Source organism: Lissotriton helveticus, chromosome 3_1 (assembly GCF_964261635.1).
Source record: "Lissotriton helveticus chromosome 3_1, aLisHel1.1, whole genome shotgun sequence".
Lineage (NCBI taxonomy): Eukaryota > Metazoa > Chordata > Amphibia > Caudata > Salamandridae > Lissotriton > Lissotriton helveticus.
The window spans coordinates 999,444,073-999,466,011 of NC_136061.1; the positions used below are offsets into that span (position 1 = coordinate 999,444,073).

At 46.6% G+C, this 21,939-nt stretch overlaps 1 protein-coding gene across 4 annotated transcripts in view; it reads right to left on the reverse strand.

Moving 5' to 3' along the window:
• RBM45 (RNA binding motif protein 45) overlaps positions 1 to 21,939 on the reverse strand; it is a 319,897-nt gene that overhangs the window by 25,163 nt on the left and 272,795 nt on the right. For all 4 annotated transcript variants that reach the window (XM_078681508.1, XM_078681509.1, XM_078681511.1 and 1 more), the window contains one exon: positions 17,079 to 17,245. In XM_078681508.1, the coding sequence (XP_078537634.1) occupies positions 17,079 to 17,245 (167 nt within the window). The remainder of the gene's footprint in view (positions 1 to 17,078; positions 17,246 to 21,939) is intronic.

Genomic DNA, 21,939 nt, shown 5'->3' on the forward strand with positions numbered 1-21,939 from the left:
TCTGCCTGACCAAGGTCTTCATAGTCCGAAATCTCTTGGACCTTTACATTGAGTTGTGAAGGACTTGTTGCAGTGTGGAACAAGGTACCATCATCAGAATCCTCAGTCTCTAGAAAGTGGACCGGCAGCAGTGGCTGGACCTTGCTTGGAGATGTAGTCTCTGGTGTCAGCGTACGCGTTGACATCTTGAAGTGTGTATAAATACACTTCCGCTTAGGAGATCCTTCCGTCGACGGGCCCGTCGACGGGGTGGTCATCATCGGTGGGATGCTGTCAGCCACAGCAGACGTTTCTGCAGTCTTCGTCGACGTCGACGACGGTAGCGTCGTCGACGATGGCTTCTTCGACGCTGGTGCTGCCGTCGACGGCTTCGTCGACACTGGCTTAGTCGACGCTGGAGTCGACGTTGATGGCTTCGTCGACGGCTTCGTCGACGATGACATCATCGGCGAGGTTGTCGTCATCGATGGGACCTTCGTCGACGCCGATGGGACCTTCGTTGACGTCGGTTGGACCTTCGTCGACGACGATGGTTTCGACTTCGTCGACGCTGAAACTACCGTCGACGGAAGCGTCGTCGACACTTTTTTGACAGGAATTATTGAGGAAATCGACCTACCCGTTGATGCCGAGGTAGTTGTCGACAAGGTGGTGAAGGTTGAAGCGGTCGTTGTAGAGATGGTTACTGTCGACGTTGTCACAGGCAAGGCAGAAGACACCAGCACAGGCTTCTTAAAGGTGGTTTCCTGAAGAGAAGTCTTAACTGTCATTGCCCTTGAAGGACCCTCTGAAGACTTTGGCGTCTTCTTTTGAGGTGGCACCTCAGACGGACCCGGAGATGTCTGTCTTGGCCTTTTGGCAGAGGAGTGTGAGCTCCTGAAGGAACACTCGCTCTCACCTGAGGAGACTGTTTGATCCTTGTCCTTTAGTCTCTGAAGCCACAGGAGCAGGCGACCTTCTCTGTCTTTTAAAGTCTTGACAGAGAAAGTGCGGCAGACCTTACAATCCTTGGCAGAATGTTCAGGATAGAGACAGTAGAGGCAGTCCTCATGTTTGTCATCCACGTGCAGTCTCAGCTTACTACACGAGGCACAGGGTCTAAAGAGCCCTTTTTTAGGAGTGGTAGATATAGCTGCTCTAGCACTCCTCCACAAGAATAATCTTGAAGAGAAAAATATGGAAATAATCCAAAAATACCAGAAAACTGAGCAGAGCTCAGTGGAGACTCCCTTAGCGTGCGGTAGAAAATCTGAGGGACTAGGGCTCCTTCCAGGAAGGTTCTAGAGGGTGGTAGTAGCTGATTGGCTCCTGGCCAAAGTTTGGTCCTTTTCACAAAAGGACTTGGATAGGTTACTAATGTGAGGCCTCTGGCCTATTAGTATGTATATGTCTTTATGATATTACTGTTTTTATATACCGGTGACTCCCACCCCGACGACGGGGAATGATTCAGGCATGTGAATCTATGAAAGATACCCATAATACTGGATAAAACTCTGTAATAATTTTTTTTTAAAAAGGGTAGTTACCCAGGTAATAGAGGCTGCATACTTGCTACTTTGATTTAATTCACACCTCCTCCATTTCATACCAACCACACATTACACATATTTGGAGATTCGTTTTCAGAGTTTGCGGTGGCGGCAAAGGAACATGGTTCAATCAAGTTACATAATTTTCAGCCTTTAGGTGGCGTAATAAACAGAGTCATAACAGAAAGTGTCCAATGTGTTTTGGATGGAGTAAAAAAGGTCAGTGTATTTTTATTATTTTAATCCGAAAGAGTAAATCTTTGCCTACAGAGAGATTTATTTTGGGCGAGGGGATGGTGACCAAGCGAAATGAAAGACTGCTTTATCATTTTTGTGGCTTCACCATTTGTGTGGCATAAAAGTTACTTACCTTCAGTACGGGCTTATCTGGTAGGGACTATCTAGTTGCAAATTCCTTAATGAAGCCAGGTGCCCCTCCTTGAAAACTATTTACGTCTGCCAATGGCACATATTTGTGGCTTGGTGTGCTGCCAAATCTGTGGATTCCCTTTCTGCACCCAAGGTGAAGTCATGAAGGATCTCATTGATCTGAGATATACAGTTCACAGAATGAAGAGGATGGGAGGGTCGATAAGGAATCTGCGGCTAGCTAGACACTACCATATCAAGTGTTACCGAAGGATGTAACTTGTTCATCTGATCGAGACTTCTAGCTCCGGATTCCTTACCTTAGAACAGATACCAAAGCAATCTCTTTTTCGGAAGAGGGTCTACAAATCTGTCACAAACCCAAATGTCCTGAAGGACCAAACCGGTGAAATGTCCATCACGTCGAACCGGACTGTCCAGGCAGTAATACTTGGCAAATATGTGTAGTGAAGCTGATGCAGCTTGGCAAACAGAGGTCCAGTAACTGGAACTCAACTTAGAGCAGTGGGAGCAACTTCAGCTCTGATGGAACGAGTTTTCAAGCCCACAGGGGGTTGTTTCTTGGTCACTGTGTGGGAGATTATTATAAAGAGGACAGTCCATCTGGATATGGTTTTCTTGTGGACTGCCTTTCCTTTCTTTGTACCCACAAATCCAATAAAAGAATGGATTGTCCACCTGGAAGTCTTTGGTACAATCCATGTAGAATGATAATTTTTGGATCCAAACTACCAAGGGTGAAAAAAGGAGGAAGTGTAATGTTTTGGCTAATGTGAAAAGGTGTGACCATTTTGGGTACAGAGAAGGGACAGGTCCTAAAGAGGGTTTACAGGGAGGGCTTTTGGCAATTCGTTGACCCTCCTGACAGATGTTATAGCCACAAGGAAGGCTGTTATGGTCAGCAGTCTCAGGGGGCAGCTGTGCAAGGGCGCAAATGGTGAACACGTTAAAAAGTGAGAACTAAATTCAGATCCCATTGAGGAATGATGTAGCTCTGTAGGTCATTGCCAAAACATCGCACCGAAATTGCACTACTGATAGAAGAACACAAACTAGATGTTCTGTTCTTAACGGAAACATGGTTACAGATTGGGAATGAGACAGACATTATACAGGCCCTTCCTCCAGGCTATGAAATAAATAGAACGGACTGTATCTCGGGCAGGGGTGGAGGCCTAGCAATAATCTACAAGGACATATACAGGCGTCGATCCCCACCATCTGTGCTCGAGTGCTGTGAAAGCATGGCCTTCTCGATTGAGTTTACGCCCACCAGCACTTTCACTGGTCTGTTGTTCTACCGTCCCCCAGGAGCCCTAAGACAATTTGGGCCATATGCATCAACACATTTTCCCCACAGACACAGACTGGCCCAAACCCTTTGATGCATCTGGCCCTTTGTACCTACGCTTATTGACTTAGTCGCAAACCCAGCTCTTACTTCGGCAAATTTTACAGTGCTGGGTGATTTTAACATACATCTAGATGACCTATCCAACTGTACAGCTAGCGATCTCTTAGCAAGCCTTCAGGCGATTGACCTTAATCAAATAGGCCTCCCCCGGACACATGACAAAGAACATCTGTTAGACCCAGTCTTTAGTAATCTAGGTAACTTTAGCACTGGGGCTCCCATTCCACTTCCTTGGACGAATCATTATTTAATCCCACTACTCTGGGTCACGAAGACGGGTCAGCCAGACCAGAGTCAGACTGTATCCTGGGGAAGGAAATGGTCCAGACTTCCTGTGTTGGAATGGAAGACAGCTCATGAGACCTCAAAACCCCTGAAGGGAACCACCATTAATGAGGCAAATAACCACTTTAATATCTGGATACAGGAATCCCTTGATATAATTCTTCCCAAAACTCCCATTTCAGCTAAAATCAGGAAAAACAATTCCCCTTGGTTCTCTCCCAAATTAAGATTGTTGAAACAATCCTGCCGGAAATTAGAGAGAAGTTGGAAACAGGCTCCCTTACAACATAAGAAGGACGATTATAGGATGGCTATTAGGCTGTATAAAACTGAGATTAAAACTGCACAAGCCCACTTCTATGAGGCTAAAATCAGCTTAGCTGCCAATTCCCCAAAAGAAAATTTTCGGATAGCGAAATCACTCATTACTCCTCCTCTAAAGCCTATACAGACAGAAGGAGCTTTGACACGCTGTAACAACTTAGCAGTTGTTTTCCATCAGAAAATCCAAGCTATCTATACAGCTTTCCCCCTTAATCCCCGTGGAAACTGAGATAGGCGAATCCGCCCCTGTGCTGGAACAATTTCATCTTCTAGACAGTGACGCATTAGATCAGGTCATTTCAAAGGGGTCCTCAGGTTCCCCACTGGACCCTGCCCCACCACAACACATTATTACGGTCATTGACTACGATGGCACAACAATCCTCGAGGTCTTGAACTGCTCTCTTAGTTCTAGCACAGTCCCTCTCTACTGGAAATGCGCGATGGTTAGGGCTCTCTTAAAGAAGCCAAGTCTGGATCAATCTAATTCATCTAATTACCGCCCAATTTCCCTTTTGTCCTGGGTAAGCAAATTGTTGGAAAAACACATCAACATCATCTTGGTTAATCACTTAGAATCCAACAATCTGCTTTATATCTCACAAACGGGCTTCTGCCCCCAACACGGGACAGAAACCGCGCTGTCGATGGTAACAGAAGAGGCAAGGAAGCTGGTGGATGAGGGAGGAGTGGCTGCCATCATCCTTTTGGACCTCAGTGTCACGTTCGACACGGTCAATCATACCATCTTGACCCACCGACTCAAGAACATCGGAGTGTCGGGCGCTGCACTGGCCTGGTTCTCGTCCTTCCTCAGTGACCGCTGCTTTCAGGTCTTTGTGGGAGACGTGGTATCCTCTAGGCTACCCCTGAGCTGCGGGGTCCCGCAGGGCTCGGCTTTGAGCCCGACGCTCTTTAATATCTATATGAGGCCTCTAGCAAGGGTTGTCCACCCATTTGGTATCAAGATCGTCAGCTATGCAGATACCCAGCTAGTGGTGTCTCTACAACACGACGAGGGTTTATCTAGCACCTTGGGCCCCTACCTAGAGGCAGTGGCCAGGAGGATGGAGCTCTCCTATCTTCGCCTCAACGGAGGCAAAACAGTGATTATGCTGTTGGGTAATTCATCACCTATTACCTCCGTCGCCCTGTGGCCGTCATGTCTGGGTCCCGCACCTCCCCCAAAGCCACAGATTAAGAGCCTTGGTAGTGGCTCGACAGCCCCCTCAATTTTGCATACCAAGCAACCACACTTTTCTCAATCTGTTATGGATTGATGAGAATGCTTCACAAAATTGTCCCGCTCCTTCCCTTTCAGGCGAGAAGAATCATGGTTCAGGCACTAATATTTTCCCGCCTGGACTATGGGAATATTCTGTACCTTGGAGCCCCGCAGACCACAATCAACAAACTACAAGTAATACAGAATTGTGCTGCACGGATGCTCCTTCAGACCCCACGGTGGCAATCGGCAAGACCAGCATTGAGACAGCTGCATTGGCTACCGATATGAGCCAGGGTACAGTTTAAAGCTATGTGTTTGGCACATAAGGCTATCTGGAGGACTGGTCCACCCATCTTACATCTGCTAATATCATCATATCTCCCGTCAAGAACTTTACGTTCTAGTTCTTTATATCTGGCCACCACTCTGGCCACCACTAAGAAAATAAGGAAGGCGAGATGGGGTGGACGCTCCTTCTCATTTACCGCCACAAAACTGTGGAACTCCCTCCCCCAGGCTCAGCGGGGGAACAACCTGCTGACTTCCGTAAGCTTCTAAAAACCCATCTGTTTGGAGCGCTTGTATAGCATCACGGACTGACTCCACTCTGCCCTTCTTGAATAGTGAGGGTTGATTCGGCAATCACAAGAAAGTTGAAATGGCAAAAGGTGCCCTCCAACTGTGCTCAAGAGATTCAGACAAGGGTGCAGAAAGGGAATCCACAGATTTGGCAGCACACCAAGCCACAAATATGTGCCATTGGCAGATGTAAATAGTTTTCAAGGAGGAGCACCTGGCTGCCAGAATAACATCACGTTATTCATCAATAACATCACACTTCGGGAGGTGGTCAAATACCCTCAGCTGTCGTCGCTCAATCTCCAAGTATGTAATGGAGAGCATGCAGGTTCAGGTGAAAAACCCTGCCCTGTTGCAGCCACAGGACATCATCTCGAAGGGACAGCCTGATTGGAGCACAGATACTCGTGCTCAGGAGTACAGGATCCCAGCACTTCTTGCCCTATCTGGAGCCACTAAGATGTTTTGGATCTAGTTGATCCTGCTCTTCTTAAGAACTGTGGGCAAGAGTGGTATCGGAGGAAAAGGCGTACAGGAGTCCTGAACTCCACTTGAGATAAAATGCGTGTCCAAGCAAGAGCCACCTTGGAAACTCCAGCGCACAGAAGATCTGACACTACATGTTCTCATCGGTAGTAAACAGATCTAATCAAGGTTCTACACAATTTCCAAAGAGACTATGTACCAACCCCCAAATGGAGATACCTTTTGGGATCTGCGAGGCATCAACTGTTGAGTTAGTCTGCTCCGGTGTTCAAAGAACCTGCCAGTTGCTGAACCACCAGAAAAGTGCCCTGACGATCCAGTCATGTCCAAAGGGCTAGGAACTCTAGACAAAGGGTCCACCACCCCACCCTGCCCTGCTTGTTGCAATTCCACGTGGCGGTAGTGTTGAATGTGAACACCTGACCCAGTCTTCCCTTGGAGGAAGGAAGAAAGGCTTTCAATGCCTGGCGAATCGCTCTTAGATCCAACTGTGGAATATAGACTTTTTATCTTGACACTTGCTCAGCCATTTTGTACTCTGTATAAAAGTATATCTGTTATCTTGCCATTCACTCCACCATTTTGTGCTATACCCTTCACGACTGACCTCTCTGTATCACAAACACTCTGGAGCGCCACTTTTGACCCGCCACATACCTGCACGGACACTCCCACCCTGTTTGTGTTTTGGCCTGCCACAAACTGACCAGCCCATGCTCAACCAGTCAGACAGGGAGTTTCCTAGATGTTTATCATCCTCACCCTGCACACTATGCCCTGCAGGGGTCCAAACAACTACCATTTGCGGACTTATTTGTATAAACATGCTTTTCAGATTAATCTTTGTCATATAATCATGGGCCAAACAGCCAACACCTGCTGATTGTATCAGAACTGATCATTATTTGTCTGTAAATTATCGGTGTTTGTTGCTGTTCACCTGGCACGCACAGGGTGGGGATGAAGGATCTATAAGGTGCAGAACCAAAGCACTCACCAACTACCTCCTCAGTCAGCTATGGGTGTGGACTATAGGGTGACCCTGCACCTTTTGGGTGGTCCCCCAAAAGACCCCCAAAATCCACACAACAGGGTGGTGCGGAGCCAAACTTCTGCTGGAGACTTGAGTCCTCTGATCTCTACCTCTCCAGGATGGCTGTCCCAATCAAGGAGTAACGCATCTGTCACTACTGTTAGGTCCAGGTGGGGAAGAAAGAGGTCTGCAGCTGACCGCCGCTGACTCAATTGTGGACTGAGTCACCACTGCAGACATTTTGCGGTTCCTTCAGATTGCTGGACCAGGTCGGAGAGATTCCCCTGATGCTGCGTCCACTGGGATTTCAGGTCTCACTGCATAGCCTGAATATCCCAATGTGCATGCTTCATCAGCAGGATGCAGGCAGGCGGCCATGAGATGCTCAGTCAGTCTCACCGAAATCCAGAATAGAGGCAGAAATATCGGAATCCTAGCCGAAATATCTTAGACTCTGTTTTGGAGGATAGGCCAGAAACTGCACTGTATCCAGAACAGCTCCGAAGAAAGTTAGCATTTAAAAGAGCCAGGTGTGACTTTTGCACATTGATAGTAAACTCACTTGTCTGAAGTTGGGTGATGACTGCCGTATTTTTTTTTCTGTGTCCTCATACCATCTCAAATCACAATAATTGGCACCTTCCGGATTGTGCCTAGCGGATTGGACTCTCTTCTTCAAGCAACAATGGAGTATTGGGCTGGGCTCCCTCAAGTACGACTTGCTTCCTATGCCCAATGCTATAAAAAGATGTAATCATTGGACAGGTCAGTTTAACAAGGTGCTCAACAAGTCCCAGATACCACCACCACCAATTCTTCCTGTTTCTCTCCTATCCATCTTTTCGATAAAGGCCACTGAACTTCTCCACGCCTCCCAGGAGGGGGCAGAGGTTGGAGTCCATAATTTACAGATTTCCCTTCTCGCAATGAGGATTAGGTAAATCATCAAATTTCTTTGTTTTAAGTGTAAACACAAACCCTTCAAGTCTTTCTGCCTTATCCCAAACATAATTAAGACCGTGCTTACCTCCACCTCGATATCCAATACATCGGAAATAGTCTTAACCACAGCTAGCCAAAATTCTTCTAGCTTTGAGCAAGTAGCAAACACATGCAGAATGTCTATGCGGTTTCTTCCACACTGCTTACATTTGGAGTCACAGCTTCCCTTCATTTTCGCCAACCTTTTCGGGGTCCAATAATCTCTATGGACGGTGAAAAAATGGTTCTTCCTTAATGCAGCAGATTGAACTACCGTATAAAGTGTAGATAGAGATACTTGCCACAATTCTTCCAACTCCGCGTCCGGCAAGTATCCATCCTATGTTAAAAAAGGCACTCATCTTTTTATTGGCCACTGTAAGTGCGAGTACCATAGTGACATTTCCTTCTTCCTTGCCCGTGGCTCTTAAAGATTGATTTCCATTTGATTTGAGTGTTCACTTGTCCAATTCTGATTCTTCATCAAGGAGTGCACTTGAAATATTTTTAATCTGGTGATTCTCCCTTCAGTCTTGTAATTCTAATGCTCCCAGGTCAGGTTGCGTCCCCCCCTAGCAGCTCAGCCCCTCTACTTATACTGCTCTGTCTAAAAGGATCTGTAAGTGTATCAAGTATAAATTCCAGCGTAATCCCATAAGCAGGAAAGCTTACTATAGTATGTGATGCCCAAGATAGATCTAACTTCAAACCATATTTTAGCCGCTGCTTGGAGGCATTTTAGTCTGATCTTCAAGTATTTTGGAGCCCCAAATTTAAACAAGAAGCCTTCCTTAGATAGTCCACAAAGCATTGCTCTATGTGTTCTGCCAACTAGGGTCTCATCTGGGCAAGACAGTAGCATCCTATTATTTTTAAGTTGGAAAGCCCAACAATATAATTACAGATCAGGAATCCCCAAATCCCCTGCTCCAGTCTTCTTCAACTTCTTCCAGGAGAGACGCAAACCCTTATTGGTCCAAACAATGGATGCTATTTTCCTCGGTAAGGCTAAAGTACTTTTCAAATGAATCCGCCCATAATTAGACAGTGGGAGATTCTGCCATCTTTTTTTAACAATTTTCCTCCTTTCGGATTAGTCTTCTCACAATTTAGTGTGGCAAGTTTTTCGGTTATCTCTGGTTATATTTATCCCCAAATATCTCATTTCTGTAGTGCTTATTTCCCCTTCATTTTGCTTCCAAATCATTAATTCAGTTTTTTCCTCATTAATTTAGTATCTTGAAAAAGCACCAAATACTCTTGCCTCTGCTGTTAAGTTGTGGTAAGGCAGAGTGCACATCTGAGGTAAAGAGTACTGAGTCATCGGCATATAGCGCGATCTTCCTGGAAAATGTGTCAACCTTGAATGCCTTTATTCCGTTGTTCAATCTCAAGCTTTGGGCAAATGGCTCAATATAAAGATAAAAAAGAATAGGTGAAAGAAGACACCCTTGTCTTGTCCCCCTTTCTATCTTCACAGGGGGCGATAGGCTCCCATTCGCCAACCTTCAAGCAGTTGGGATTGTATAAATCTTCTCTACTGTATCTATCAATGGTTTACCCGTTCCAAAGTGATCTAATACTGCCATAAGATAGCTCCAATTAACCCGGTTGAATGCCTTGGCGGCATCTATAGTCACAACCACAAGGCAGACACCCTTAGTTATGGCTAAATCAATAGTAACATTCAAGGCATGATTCAGCTCTGAAGTTTCTCGTGGGTATAAAGCCTTTTTGATCTTCATGTTTTAGGTGCCCCGCTACCTTGTTCATACGGGCTGCCAGGATACCAGTAATAATGTTATATCTGCTATTAAGTAAAGAGATAGGACGAAATGATTGACATTGAAGAGGGTTCTTTCCAGGCTTCGGGATTAACGTTACAACTGCATCATTCCATGATTCCAGTATTGGCCTACCTACCCTCTACCAGAATGGAATTACACAGTTTGATCCAGATGGGAATAATATCGTCTGGAATTACAGAGTAGATTTCGCTGGAAATTGTATTGGGACCTGCCGCCTTTCCTTTCTTTGTTTTCTTAACTGTCAATATTTCGGTGCCGGTTAATTCCCGACATAAATAACCTTGCTGTTCCAGAGTCAATTTAGGAAAATGTTTTTTTTTTGAGCCAAGCATCTATGTCGGCTCTATTTGCTACAAGATCCTCTGTATAGAACTCCTTGAAAAGCCCTTAAAAACCACTCCTATCTTACGGATTTCCTCAATGATATGTCCGGTATGATCAGCTTCAATCCTCCTAACATAGTTTTGATTTCTCTCTAACCTCACCTTCCATTCCAGCAATTTCCCACAGCCCTCACCCTGCACTATGTCTCTAGCTCAACTAACTTCCCTCTGTTGCCAAATTTTCTCTTCTATCTTAGCTCTGAATTTCATCTGCAGTTCGTCAAGTGCTACAGCCGTCTCCTTCCTTTCCTCTTTACTCAATCTCTCACTCTTCAGCGCCATTTCTAATCTCCCCATCCCTTACTCCAAACTAGTGAATTCCCATCTTGCTTACCTTGCCCAGTTCACAAATACGCCTTTAAGCGTCCCACGTAACCAAGCCTGGTATGCATCCCACACTACATGCAGGGGCGCCAATGAAGAGTACCTAGTAAAATATTCCTCTGAACCTTGTGCCAATTCTGCAACTATCCCCTTCAGTAGCAGAATCCTTCCTAGTCCCCCGTGCATCCCTCAATTCAAGATGGAGAAGCACAGCTGCATGATCTGAGAGATGAATAAGGAGGGGCTCTATTACCACCACTTTTTCCGCTTCCTTCCTATCTATAAAAAAATAATCTCGCCAGGGATAATGGCTATTTTATTTTTACTACGGAAAGTATAGTCCCTGTGGTTCCCCCGGATTCTGCGTAAAACATCACATAAGTTGTAGTTTTTCAGCATATCCACAAGGTACGCCCTAATTTTTGGGGAATTAAACTGTATTCGTGTAGAGAATCTATCTAGAGTATTGTCTAAGAGAATATTAAAGTCCCCCTCTAAAATAATGGGCGCATTAACCCGTTTGCTGCTGCTGCTGCTGCTGCCGCCGCCGCCGCCGCCGCTGCTGCTGCTGCCGCTGCCGCTGCCGGCTGGACGTCGCGCGACGAGCTACCTCCCTGGTGCTGCGCAGGTCCAACGGCCGACGCGGCCGCACCAGTTTCTTCGAACGTTCAGCACTGGCGCTGAACGTTCGAAGCAGCAAACGGGTTAAAATCAACCAGAGTCAAAACGTATATGCCAATTGTGAGACATCGCCTATATTTGGGCCATAGTAACTCACTAGGGTGTATAGATTCTAACATTTTTAAACCTCCACTCTAATCCAACACCCCCTCACCCCCCATCTGCTTTGTACAGGACCAACTTCAATACTGATTTAACGCTAAATACTAGTGCAATAAGTTTAGTACAATGCAATTGATCTGTGGCAACAATGTTTTCCATCCACTTTTGTTTTAGGAAAAGATCCCAACGTTCCTGCTACCTAAGATGAGTTTCTAGCAGCATAATTATTTGTGACTTATGCTGCCTTAGATAGTGCAGGATAGTATGTTGCCTCTTTTTAAACCTCAACCCGTTCACGTTCCAACATATTATTTCAAAAGCCATTAACCCATCAACCCCTGTGCTAATTTTTTTAAGGATTTAATTTCCATTTAATTATTTTTCTTTTAAGACTACTACCCTTGAACGGTGCTACTCTACTGTACCAACTTGACGACCCAAACTTTTTAAACATTTTCTCCCACTGCTCCCCACCCCTTGTGCTCCCCCCCCCGTAATCCCTCCCTTCCTACAGCTAGGCCTATCCAGAGCCTATTTGAGCTAACCCCTGAGGGAATGATGGTATATAGTTTTTTTCCCTCCATATTACTTTTCCTGAGTTCCCCTCTCTTTGCCTGTATTATAAAATTATCTACATCATCAGGGTAGGGAAAAAATATGCATTTTATTCTGCCACATCACCTTCAAAGTGCCGGGGAATCTTTACTGAACTTCAGCCCCCAGCCCTTTCAGTTCTCCCATTCTATTTCCCAACTCCCAGTGCTTATCCGTGGTCTCTCTTGCGGTATCTGATCTGATCTTAATGGTGACCCTCAATGCTTGCAGTGTTTCATCGTTCAGGGCCAAGCTTAAAACACTCTATTTTACAGTATAGGATAGAAAGTTCACCAGAATCTCCCGGGGGCTACTTTGCCCGGGACGCAGTGTTAAGGGGTCTCTGTGCACCCCCTGTATGTCTACTTCAAGGTTAACAAAACGCTCTTCCTGTGGGAATGAACTTCTCAACAATTTTATCAGGAAACGTTTAGTGTCTGTTCCTTCTGCACTCTCTGTAACCCCCAGAATTTGGATGTTATTCCTCCTTGCTTTATTCTCTCATTTTTCTGGTTTGTTGGCCAGCACCTTCTCTCTTTGTTTCAAACATGCTATTTCTTGGGTATTTTCTTGCACTGCTGTCTGAAGTCCTTGTACCCCACATTCTAAATACGGAGTGTGTTGCGCTACACTCTCAATCTTTGCTTCCAGACTAGAGTAAGTTGCCTGAATCTCCTTTTGGTTCGACTCAGAAATCGAGAAACGTTCTTTAATTTCTAGTGCTAGTTGACCTAGCATTCATTGTACGGGGTCTGTCACCTTTGACCCCCCCCCCCCCCCCCCCCCCCCCCAATTGGATCTTCAGTTAATATAGCGCTGTCGGGAGTGCTTCTTACTTCCGCCATTACACCTCCCGTATCCCGGTTTAATTCTTCTATTTCTACCCCAGAAAAATTTGTGGGAACTGCAAAATGCGCTGATAACCCACCCTGGCCACCTTCATCCATCTCCATATTAGTTATCGCTGCCCTGTACAAATAATTCTCGGGGGCCAAGATACTCCCACTTCTTGCACTACTTCTCTCCTCACCCTCCTCAACTCTAATCTAGCCTTAAAATAGGATTTTAATGAAGGGGTAATTTTTTGAGGCTTGATAGCCAACAAATCCCGTTTCTCTTTCAATTTGGCGGTAATTTAAACTCGGACATATGTGGACCTACCAATCGGCTTGCCAAATGTTTTATTTTATGGGGCTTTATATGTTTAACTGGCACCTTTACAGGTGGGAGAGAACCCTTCTCAGACGGAGTTCACTGCGCTTACTGCCTATAAAGAATGTTATTATCTCAGAGCATATCTATTTAGCTCCCCCACCTGAGACCGGTCTACTCTCATCTGTACTTTCCTCCCTCGCTCTCCAAGCCCACTCCCCTGACCCGCCTGTCTCTCTGCAGCACTGCCAGGCTGAGGGCAAGTTATTAAAGAGACTTACCCTCAGAACCAGCGGACTAGATATCCATTAGGGCATGCTTGCGGGCGTATCCCGTCCACCAACCTTTCCTGATGCAACAGAACACTACAGCCACAACGCCCCTACTCCTCCCCCTCAGCTTGTGCTGACTCTGCCCATGACGTTAGACTGCATCACTGCCTTTCGGAAGGACGCACCATGCAGCGCGGAGCTGCTGGAGCCAAGCTGTCGCAATGCAACACTGCGGTGTCTCCTGTGCCACCATCAGCTAATCAGATGCCAACCCCACTGACACTCCATCGCCAAAAGGAATGGGAACCCGGTAAGTAAAAGCAACATAATTTTCCAATGGCGCACTAATTTTCCCCTCAGGGCTGCTTTACGACCAGCCCTTCAGCCGTCCGCCATGTTTCCTAGCTCCTCCCGTACAGTGTTGTTCGAGAGTAAGGTGGGTGATGACTGCCTTTGGCAATCCCAACTTCAACAGTCAGTTGTCGATATAGTGTAAATCTAGAAACCCTGACCTATGCAGATGAGCTGCTGCAACCGCTACCATCACTTTGGTTATCACCCAGAGAAGCACTGGTAGGGCCAAGGGGAAGCAATACAAACTGATCATGCTCTTAGCCTACAGTTAACAGCAGGTAACGCCAGTGGGCAGCAGGTAAGCAGGACGGGAATATGCAAATAGGCGTCCTGCAAGTCCAGCGCTACGATCCATTTTCCCGGGACTGAGCCTGAGCCAATGTAAGCAGCCTGAATTTATTCAAGAAGAAATTGAGGGTGCAACTCTAAAAAGCCTCCATCCTTTCAGCACTATAAAGTAGCGGGGATAACAACCACTACAGACTTCTGAGGCGGTTATCGTCTCTATGACTCCTTTGGCCAGAAGAGCACATCCTGTTGCAAGAGCAAAAGGTGGTCCTCAGTCAGACAATAATGAGATAGTGGCAGAGTATGTTGGAAAGGTAGGGCATAGCAATGACGGACAATCTGAAGCAGCTATTTGTATGCATGATCTCCCGTCATTGGGGCAGGTGGTGCCAAGTACTACCAGCAAAGGGGTGCCCATAATGGTGTGAGGCGAAGTTAAAGGGGGTTTTAGGCTGGGAGGGAGTGGATTGGTTGACCTCTGGCCTTGGTTTCCACGATGCTTGCGGAAGCCACGAAAGGACTGAGATGCCTTTTGGCCATGGGGGTTAGAAGGGAAAAGGATATGGCTGATAGCCTCTACTGCCGCCATGGAAGGCTTAATGTGCTTAACACGGGCCATGTTGAGCCCCAACGACCTAGTGGTGGTCATACTATTCTTAAAACGTTCGAGTGTCGAATCCGCCTTGTCACCAAAAAGGCGAGTGCCGTCAAAGGGCATGTCCATGCCTGGACAACCCTTGAAAACCCAGCTGACCTCAGCCCGGCGTGATGTTGGAGTACCACTGTTGAAGCAATGACCGTGCATAGTGAGTTAGTTGTATTCAATGCGCATCCTACAGTTAATTTTGCTGCATCCCTCCCATTAGCATGAGAGAGTATTGCTCAGGCATCCTCAAAAGCCATAGGCAGAAACTACACAACCATATCTCATGCAGTTCGGGCATCGGACCAATAAGTATGCAGTGTTCACGGACCGCAGTGCAAGGCTGGGAGAAAAGAAAAGTCCTCTTTCTGAAAGTATTCACCCTCTTGGATTTCCTATCCAGTAGTGTGGTAGGGAACGCACCAGGCTTGTTTTTGGAAGCTTGGACGAGTGAGTGAGTGAGTGAGTGAGTGAGTGAGTGAGTGAGTGAGTGTGTGAGTGAGTGTGTGAGTGTGAGAGTGTGAGACTGTGAGTGTGTGTGTGTTTTATTTTTTTATTTTTTTTTTTATTTTTTTTTCAGGCTGGACCTGCCAGCATTGTCCCAGTCTGAGTCCGTCCACCCAAAAATGAGACTCATGGCCTCATAAAATTTTCTCTAAGTTTCATTGGGGTTGCTCCAGAAAAACTCAGGGAAAAGTTAGCAGAGCAAACACAGTGTGAGATGCAGACTACACAGGGATGACCTGGGATGCGGCTTGGATCTGTGGTGGTGTTCCTGCACTCGTCTGATGAATGGGACTGGCATTAAGAAGTTGAAGAGCGCTTCAACTTCTTGGACTAGTTCTTGTGGGACCTACCTGAAAAAGGCTGGGATCGCAACAATGACAGGTGCAAGTGACTCCGAGAGCAGTCCCAGGACCACCCGCATGAATGAGACCTGGAGCACTGCGGAGTCGCATTGCGAGCAGCCAGAAAAGTCATGGCATGGATGGCCTTCGGATACATAGTCCTGCAATTCACACATGCTTTGGCGTCATGGTCCTGTTCAAGGTACCACAGACTCATGAAGTGAGGGTTTGTGACAGACATTTGTCTTTGACAACCACCACGAGGTTCAAAACTAGTCTTTTTCTAGTGAGACCTACTCCAAAAACTGTGGGAAAAAGGCACACTATTCAAATTTGACGAAACAGTAAAAAAATTTTACAAAAAAATGTTTTAACCCCTTCCATGCTCATGACGAGCTCAGCTAGTCATGCAGTACACTGCTCCTGTGCTGATGACGAGCTGACCTGGTCATGAACAATGGGAATCAAGAGTTTGCAGCACAGAGGGGGAATTGCCTTAGCACTAATGTGGTTAAATGACTGGGGAGCTTGTCTGGTTTGTGGAGGGTCGTTAGGATCCAGCGGAGGTTGCACACGAGTCATGGACCATTCCCCTACACTCAACAATGTAATGATTAGCTAACAGACATATTTTTATGATTGTGTTAGACAAAATGAAGCTAGCAATGCAGCTACCTCAGTCTCTAGAACAGACGGAATGGATGCATCTTTAGCGTTTAGAGCATCTGGTAGTTTTGCAACTTGGAAGCTTCCCCTGCTCGAGAAGTGTGTGTATACCTTGAGGTCAAGTGTTTTTTAAGTCTCAGCTATAGACACCTTCAGCTGGTCAGACCTATTGTTTCCAATATACAAAGGGTGGGGTCTGGATCAGCTACTTGCTCATGATTGCTTATGGTTGGCTGGCTTTATTGTCTATTTTAGTTGTCTCCTTTTGATTTAATGGATTGTCTTGCTATTCTTGTGATTGTCCCTGTGAGTGCATGTACACAAATGTGAGGTGGGCACCAAAAGTGGATTTGCTTGATCTGAATAAACTGTTCCAAGATAACTGACATGGATGTGCAGACTTCCACTGTAGCCAACTTTGAATCAGTTTGGTTAAATATTACAAATACATTTAAAGAAGACAACAGCCATGAATGTGCATGCATCCATCCTTGAATGCATTTGAAATATTTTAACAAATTCATCAATGACTGACGTGGTACATCTATCAATGGTGGCTATCTTACACAAAATGGCATTTGGAAAGTCAACAGGTTTCACTGCCGAGCTCTATTGGCTTAAGTAAAGAACTTAAGTAAAAAACATTAGCCCTCTTCAGTTACACAGTCAGTTTGCCAAGATTAATCATTTCTTCACACTTCTTAACCTTACCAGAACAAGTCCTCCAAAATATCCAATGGTAAAGGGTGAGGATTGAAAACGATGAAAAGTCTTTCCTTTGTAGTAGAATCTGGGGAAGATTTCTTTTTGATGGATGGAAGCTGCACATCAGTCTGCAGCTGGGAGCTATAAGAAGAACTGTACCCTCGATCATAAGCCTGTGTAGATAAAAAAAGCTTTATTTTTTCAAGATTTAGCATCGGAGCCTAAGGTGCATTTCGAAACAAAAACACAAGGAAAAAGCTGGCAATAAACAAACAATATTGTCGCTAAAAAGATTACACTAATTTAAATCCAGTGAACAGGAGTACATTCAGCTGTGAACGTATTCTCCTGACCTACAGCTGTAGATATGGTATCTTCATGAAATTTTATCTCTTCTGTTTTGTTGCAGTCAAATAATGGAAGGGCTGATCTACAGAGTGAAAAGAGCTGAAAGGAGTGTCACAGGAAAAGCCATGGAGACACCAGTCTCGCATTTTAACCTCAGTTCCTCAGAGTCCCGCACTACTGGTTTGCTGCGAGCCATACACAAAAATCTATATCCCCCTCTATCAACCCAACTGACAGTTTTATCCTTCCTGCTCCCTAGTTCAAGTTCAAGTTCTAGCATTTATAAAGCGCACTACTCACCCAGAGGGTCTCAAGGCGCTTGGGGAGGGGGGTTCATTATTTGTCGCATAGCCAGGTTTTAAGTTCTTTTCTGAAGGAGAAGTGGTTTTGAGTAAGGCGGAGGTGAGAGAGGAGTGAGTTCCAGGTCTTGGCAGCCAGGAAGGAGAAGGATCTGCCACCCATGGTGGGTTTTCGGATGCGCGGGACTGTGGCGAGGGCTTGATTGGAGGATCTTAGTTGGCGGGTGGGTTTGTAGAAGGATAGTCGCGAGTTGAGGCATTCGGGTCCTAGGTTGTAGAGGGCCTTGTGTGCGTGGGTGAGAAGACGGAACGTAATTCTTTTGTTGACGGGAAGCCAGTGTAGGTTCTTTAGGTGTCCGGTAATGTGTTCTCGGCGAGGGATGTCCAATATGAGTCTTGCTGATGAGTTTTGGATGCGTTGGAGTTTTTTCTGTAATTTTGCTGTGATTCCCGCGTATAGTGTGTTACCGTAATCCAGTCGACTCGTGACCAGTGCGTGGGTCACAGTCTTTCTTGTTTCGAGGGGGATCCAGCGGAAGATCTTTTTGAGGATGCGAAGTACGTTGAAGCAGGAGGATGAGACTGCGTTAACTTGTCTGGACATTGAGAGAGAGGAGTCTAGGATGAAGCCCAGGTTACGTGCGTGGTCAGTGGGTGTGGGTGCTGAGCCTAGAGCGGAAGGCCACCAAGAGTCGTCCCAGGCCGAGGGTGAGGATCCTAGGATGAGCACTTCAGTTTTGTCTGAGTTGAGTTTTAGGCGGCTCTGTTTCATCCATTCGGCTACTTCTTTCATGCCTTCGTGAAGATTTGTTTTGGCGGTGTTCGGGTCTTTGGTGAGGGAGAGGATTAATTGGGTGTCGTCGGCGTAGGAGATGATGTTGAGGTTGTGTTGGCGCGCGATGGATGCGAGTGGGCTCATGTAGACGTTGAAGAGGGTGGGACTGAGTGAAGACCCTTGTGGTACTCCACAGATGACTTCTGTGGCTTCTGAGTTGAAAGGGGGAAGTCGGACTCGTTGAGTTCTCCTGGCGAGGAACGAGATGATCCAGTCCAGGGCTTTCCCTTGTATGCCGATGTTGCTGAGGCGTTGTATAAGGGTGCTGTGGCAGACCGTGTCGAAAGCGGCGGAGAGGTCGAGTAGAATGAGGGCCGCAGTTTCTCCGTTGTCCAGTAGTGTTCGGATGTCTGTCGCTGCAATGAGGGCGGTTTCGGTGCTGTGTTTGGCTCGAAAACCAAATTGAGAAGGATCGAGGGAGTGGTTGGATTCAAGGAAGGCGGCGAGCTGACTGTTGACGGCTTTCTCAATGACTTTGGCGGGGAAAGGGAGGAGGGATATGGGTCGGTAGTTTTTAAGTTCAGAGGGGTCTGCTGTGGGTTTCTTCAAGAGGGCGCGGAGTTCGGCGTGTTTCCAACTTTCTGGAAAGGTGGCAGAGTTGAACGAGCAGTTGATGACATCACGAAGATGGGGTGCGATGATGGAGTTAGCTTTGTTGAAGATGTGGTGGGGGCAGGGGTCGGTTGGCGAGCCAGAATGGATTGAGTTCATTAGGCGGATGGTGTCTTCAGTGGTGATTGTGTCCCAGGCGCTAAGGTAGTTGGTTGGCGGAGTGGGATCTGAGGGAAGTGGGGAGGGTAGATCGTTGGGAGTGTTCTCGAAACTGTTGTGGATGTCGGCGATTTTGTTGTAGAAGAAGGAGGATAACGCGTCGCAGAGGTCTTGCGAGGGGGTGATGTCGTTAGATGCTGCGGTGGGGTTGGTGAATTCTTTGACGATGCTGAAAAGTTCCTTGCTGTTGCGGGTGTTGTTGTCGAGACGATCCTTGAATGCTGATTTCTTGGCGGATCGAATCAGTTGGTGATGGTTGCGGGTGGCTGCCTTGAGGGTGGCCATGTTGTCGGTTGTTTGGTTTTTTCTCCATGTTTTCTCCAGGGTGCGGCATAGTTTCTTGGATTTTTTAAGATCATCATTGAACCAGGATGTCTTTTTGCTGGCTGGTTTGGTCTGGTGCTTTTTCAGGGGTGCTAATTCGTCAGCACTGTGGGTGATCCATTGCTTGAGATCGGTGGCCGCTTGGTTTGGGTCCAATGAGAGGGTGGGAGGATTTTGGTTGAGTGATGGGAGGAGTTGGTCGGAGGTGACTTTGTTCCAGTTTCTCCGAGGAATGGGTTGTGGGCGGTTGTAGTTCAGGGTAGTTTTGTAGCTGAAGTGAACACAGCTGTGGTCCGTCCAATGGAGAACTGTGGTGCGATCGAAGGAGATGTGCTTGCTGGAGGTGAAGATAGGGTCGAGTGTGTGTCCGGCTGTGTGAGTGGGGGTGTCAACAAGTTGTTTGAGTCCGAGATTGGCCAGGTTGTCCAGAAGGGTGGTGGTGTTGCTGTCGAGTGTGTTTTCAAGGTGGTAGTTGAGGTCTCCTAGAAGAATGTAGTTCTCGGAGGCGAGGGCATGTTGGCTGACTAAGTCCGTGATGTCATCGCAGAATTGAGTGCGGGTACCTGGCGGTCTGTAGATGAGGGTGCCTCTGAGGGTGGTCCTGGGGTCGGTGTGGATTTGGAAGTGGAGATGTTCGGCGTTTGCAAGATTGTCCTCGGAGCTGGTTGTGATTTTGATGGTATTTCTGTGGATAATGGCGATGCCTCCTCCAGTTTGATTGGTGCGGTCTTTTCGTATAATCTTGTAAGCGTCCGGTAGGGCTATGGCGATGTCGGGAGCAGAAGATGCGTTCATCCATGTTTCAGTGAGGAAGGCGATGTCAGGTGACGCTGTGTCGATTAGGTCCCAGAGTTCTGTTGCATGTCTGTGGACCGAGCGGGTGTTCAGTAGGATGCAGTTCAGGCGATTGGGTTCGGAGATGTGTGAGGAGGAATTGGGTTTGGTTAGGGTTCTGAGGTAGTTGAACTTGCAGGAGAGGCAGGCGAATGGGCCGTGGGTGCGTCCTGGGGTGGCCTCGCAGCATTGCGGTGTGCGTCCGGGTCCTCCCTCCACCAACTCCACTTGCCTCTCCTACCCTACAACACTTTCCCACCCCTTTGTCACACCAGTGCAGCACAAATCACAAACAGTCCATTGACATACAAATTAGATTAACTACTGCCTCAACCAATCATAAGAAAACAAGTTACTTACCTGTAACTTTGGTTCCACAGTATTGGTACTTTCATAGATTCCCATGCTTTGTATCATTCTCCCGTCAACGGAATGGGAACCTCGGTAATAGAAAAATACCAAAAGTGAAAGACAGGCCTAGGCCTCATCTCATTAAGTAGCCTATCCGCCTCTTTTTGTAAAAGAGACCAAAAAATTGCAACAACCAATCAGAGTAGCCTCACCCCTTAGAACCCTCCTCAGAGAGCCTCAGATTTTCGTAGCCGTTGTGTAACAGTAATCGCGTCTGCTGAAGGCTGAGCTTTCCCAGGGGAGGCGGGTGGGCGCATGGGAATCTATGAAAGTACCAATACTGGGGAACCAAAGTTACAGGTAAGTAACTGGTTTTCTTGCCCCAGTATCGGACTTTCATCAATTCCCATTCTTTGTATCAGAGTAACTAGCAGTAAGCAACAATTGCACATTTTGTTGCATGCATATCAGCACATCACAGTATAAGTATTATCATAGATAGTCAAAACAGTTAGAAACAATAGACAGACAATATTATCAGATACAAAATGTGCAATAAAGGAAGGAGGGATAGAAGGGAAAGCTCACCGCTCACTGGAATAGATTCCTCAGGACTGCTTGTCCGACTGCTGTCTCACTCCTTGTGGAAGAGTCCAAACAGTAGTGCTTTGTGAATGAATGGGCACTGCTCCATGTAGCTGCCCTACAAATTTCTTTGATAGGGACGCCAGAGAACAGAGCCGTAGATGATGACACAAATCTCGTAGAATGCGCTTCGATCCGTCCCCTCAGCGGCTTCCCTGCCGCCTGATGACAGAAATGAATTGTGCTGGCAATCCAACGTGATATCCCCTGCTTTGATAGGGGCAAGCCTTTCCTTGGAGCGCTAAAAAGGACATGCATCTTTGGACATCCAAAGTGTGGAGAGATCTTTCCGCCAGTCGAAAGTCGAGGAAAAAAAGACTTTAGAACAGGTTCATTCAAGTGAAAATCCGAAGGGACCTATGGAATAAATTTCGGATTTGTTCTCAAAATCAAAGTCATTCTTGAACTGTAAGAAAGGATCAACAATCTTGAGAGCTTGAAGTTCTCCAACTCTTCTGGC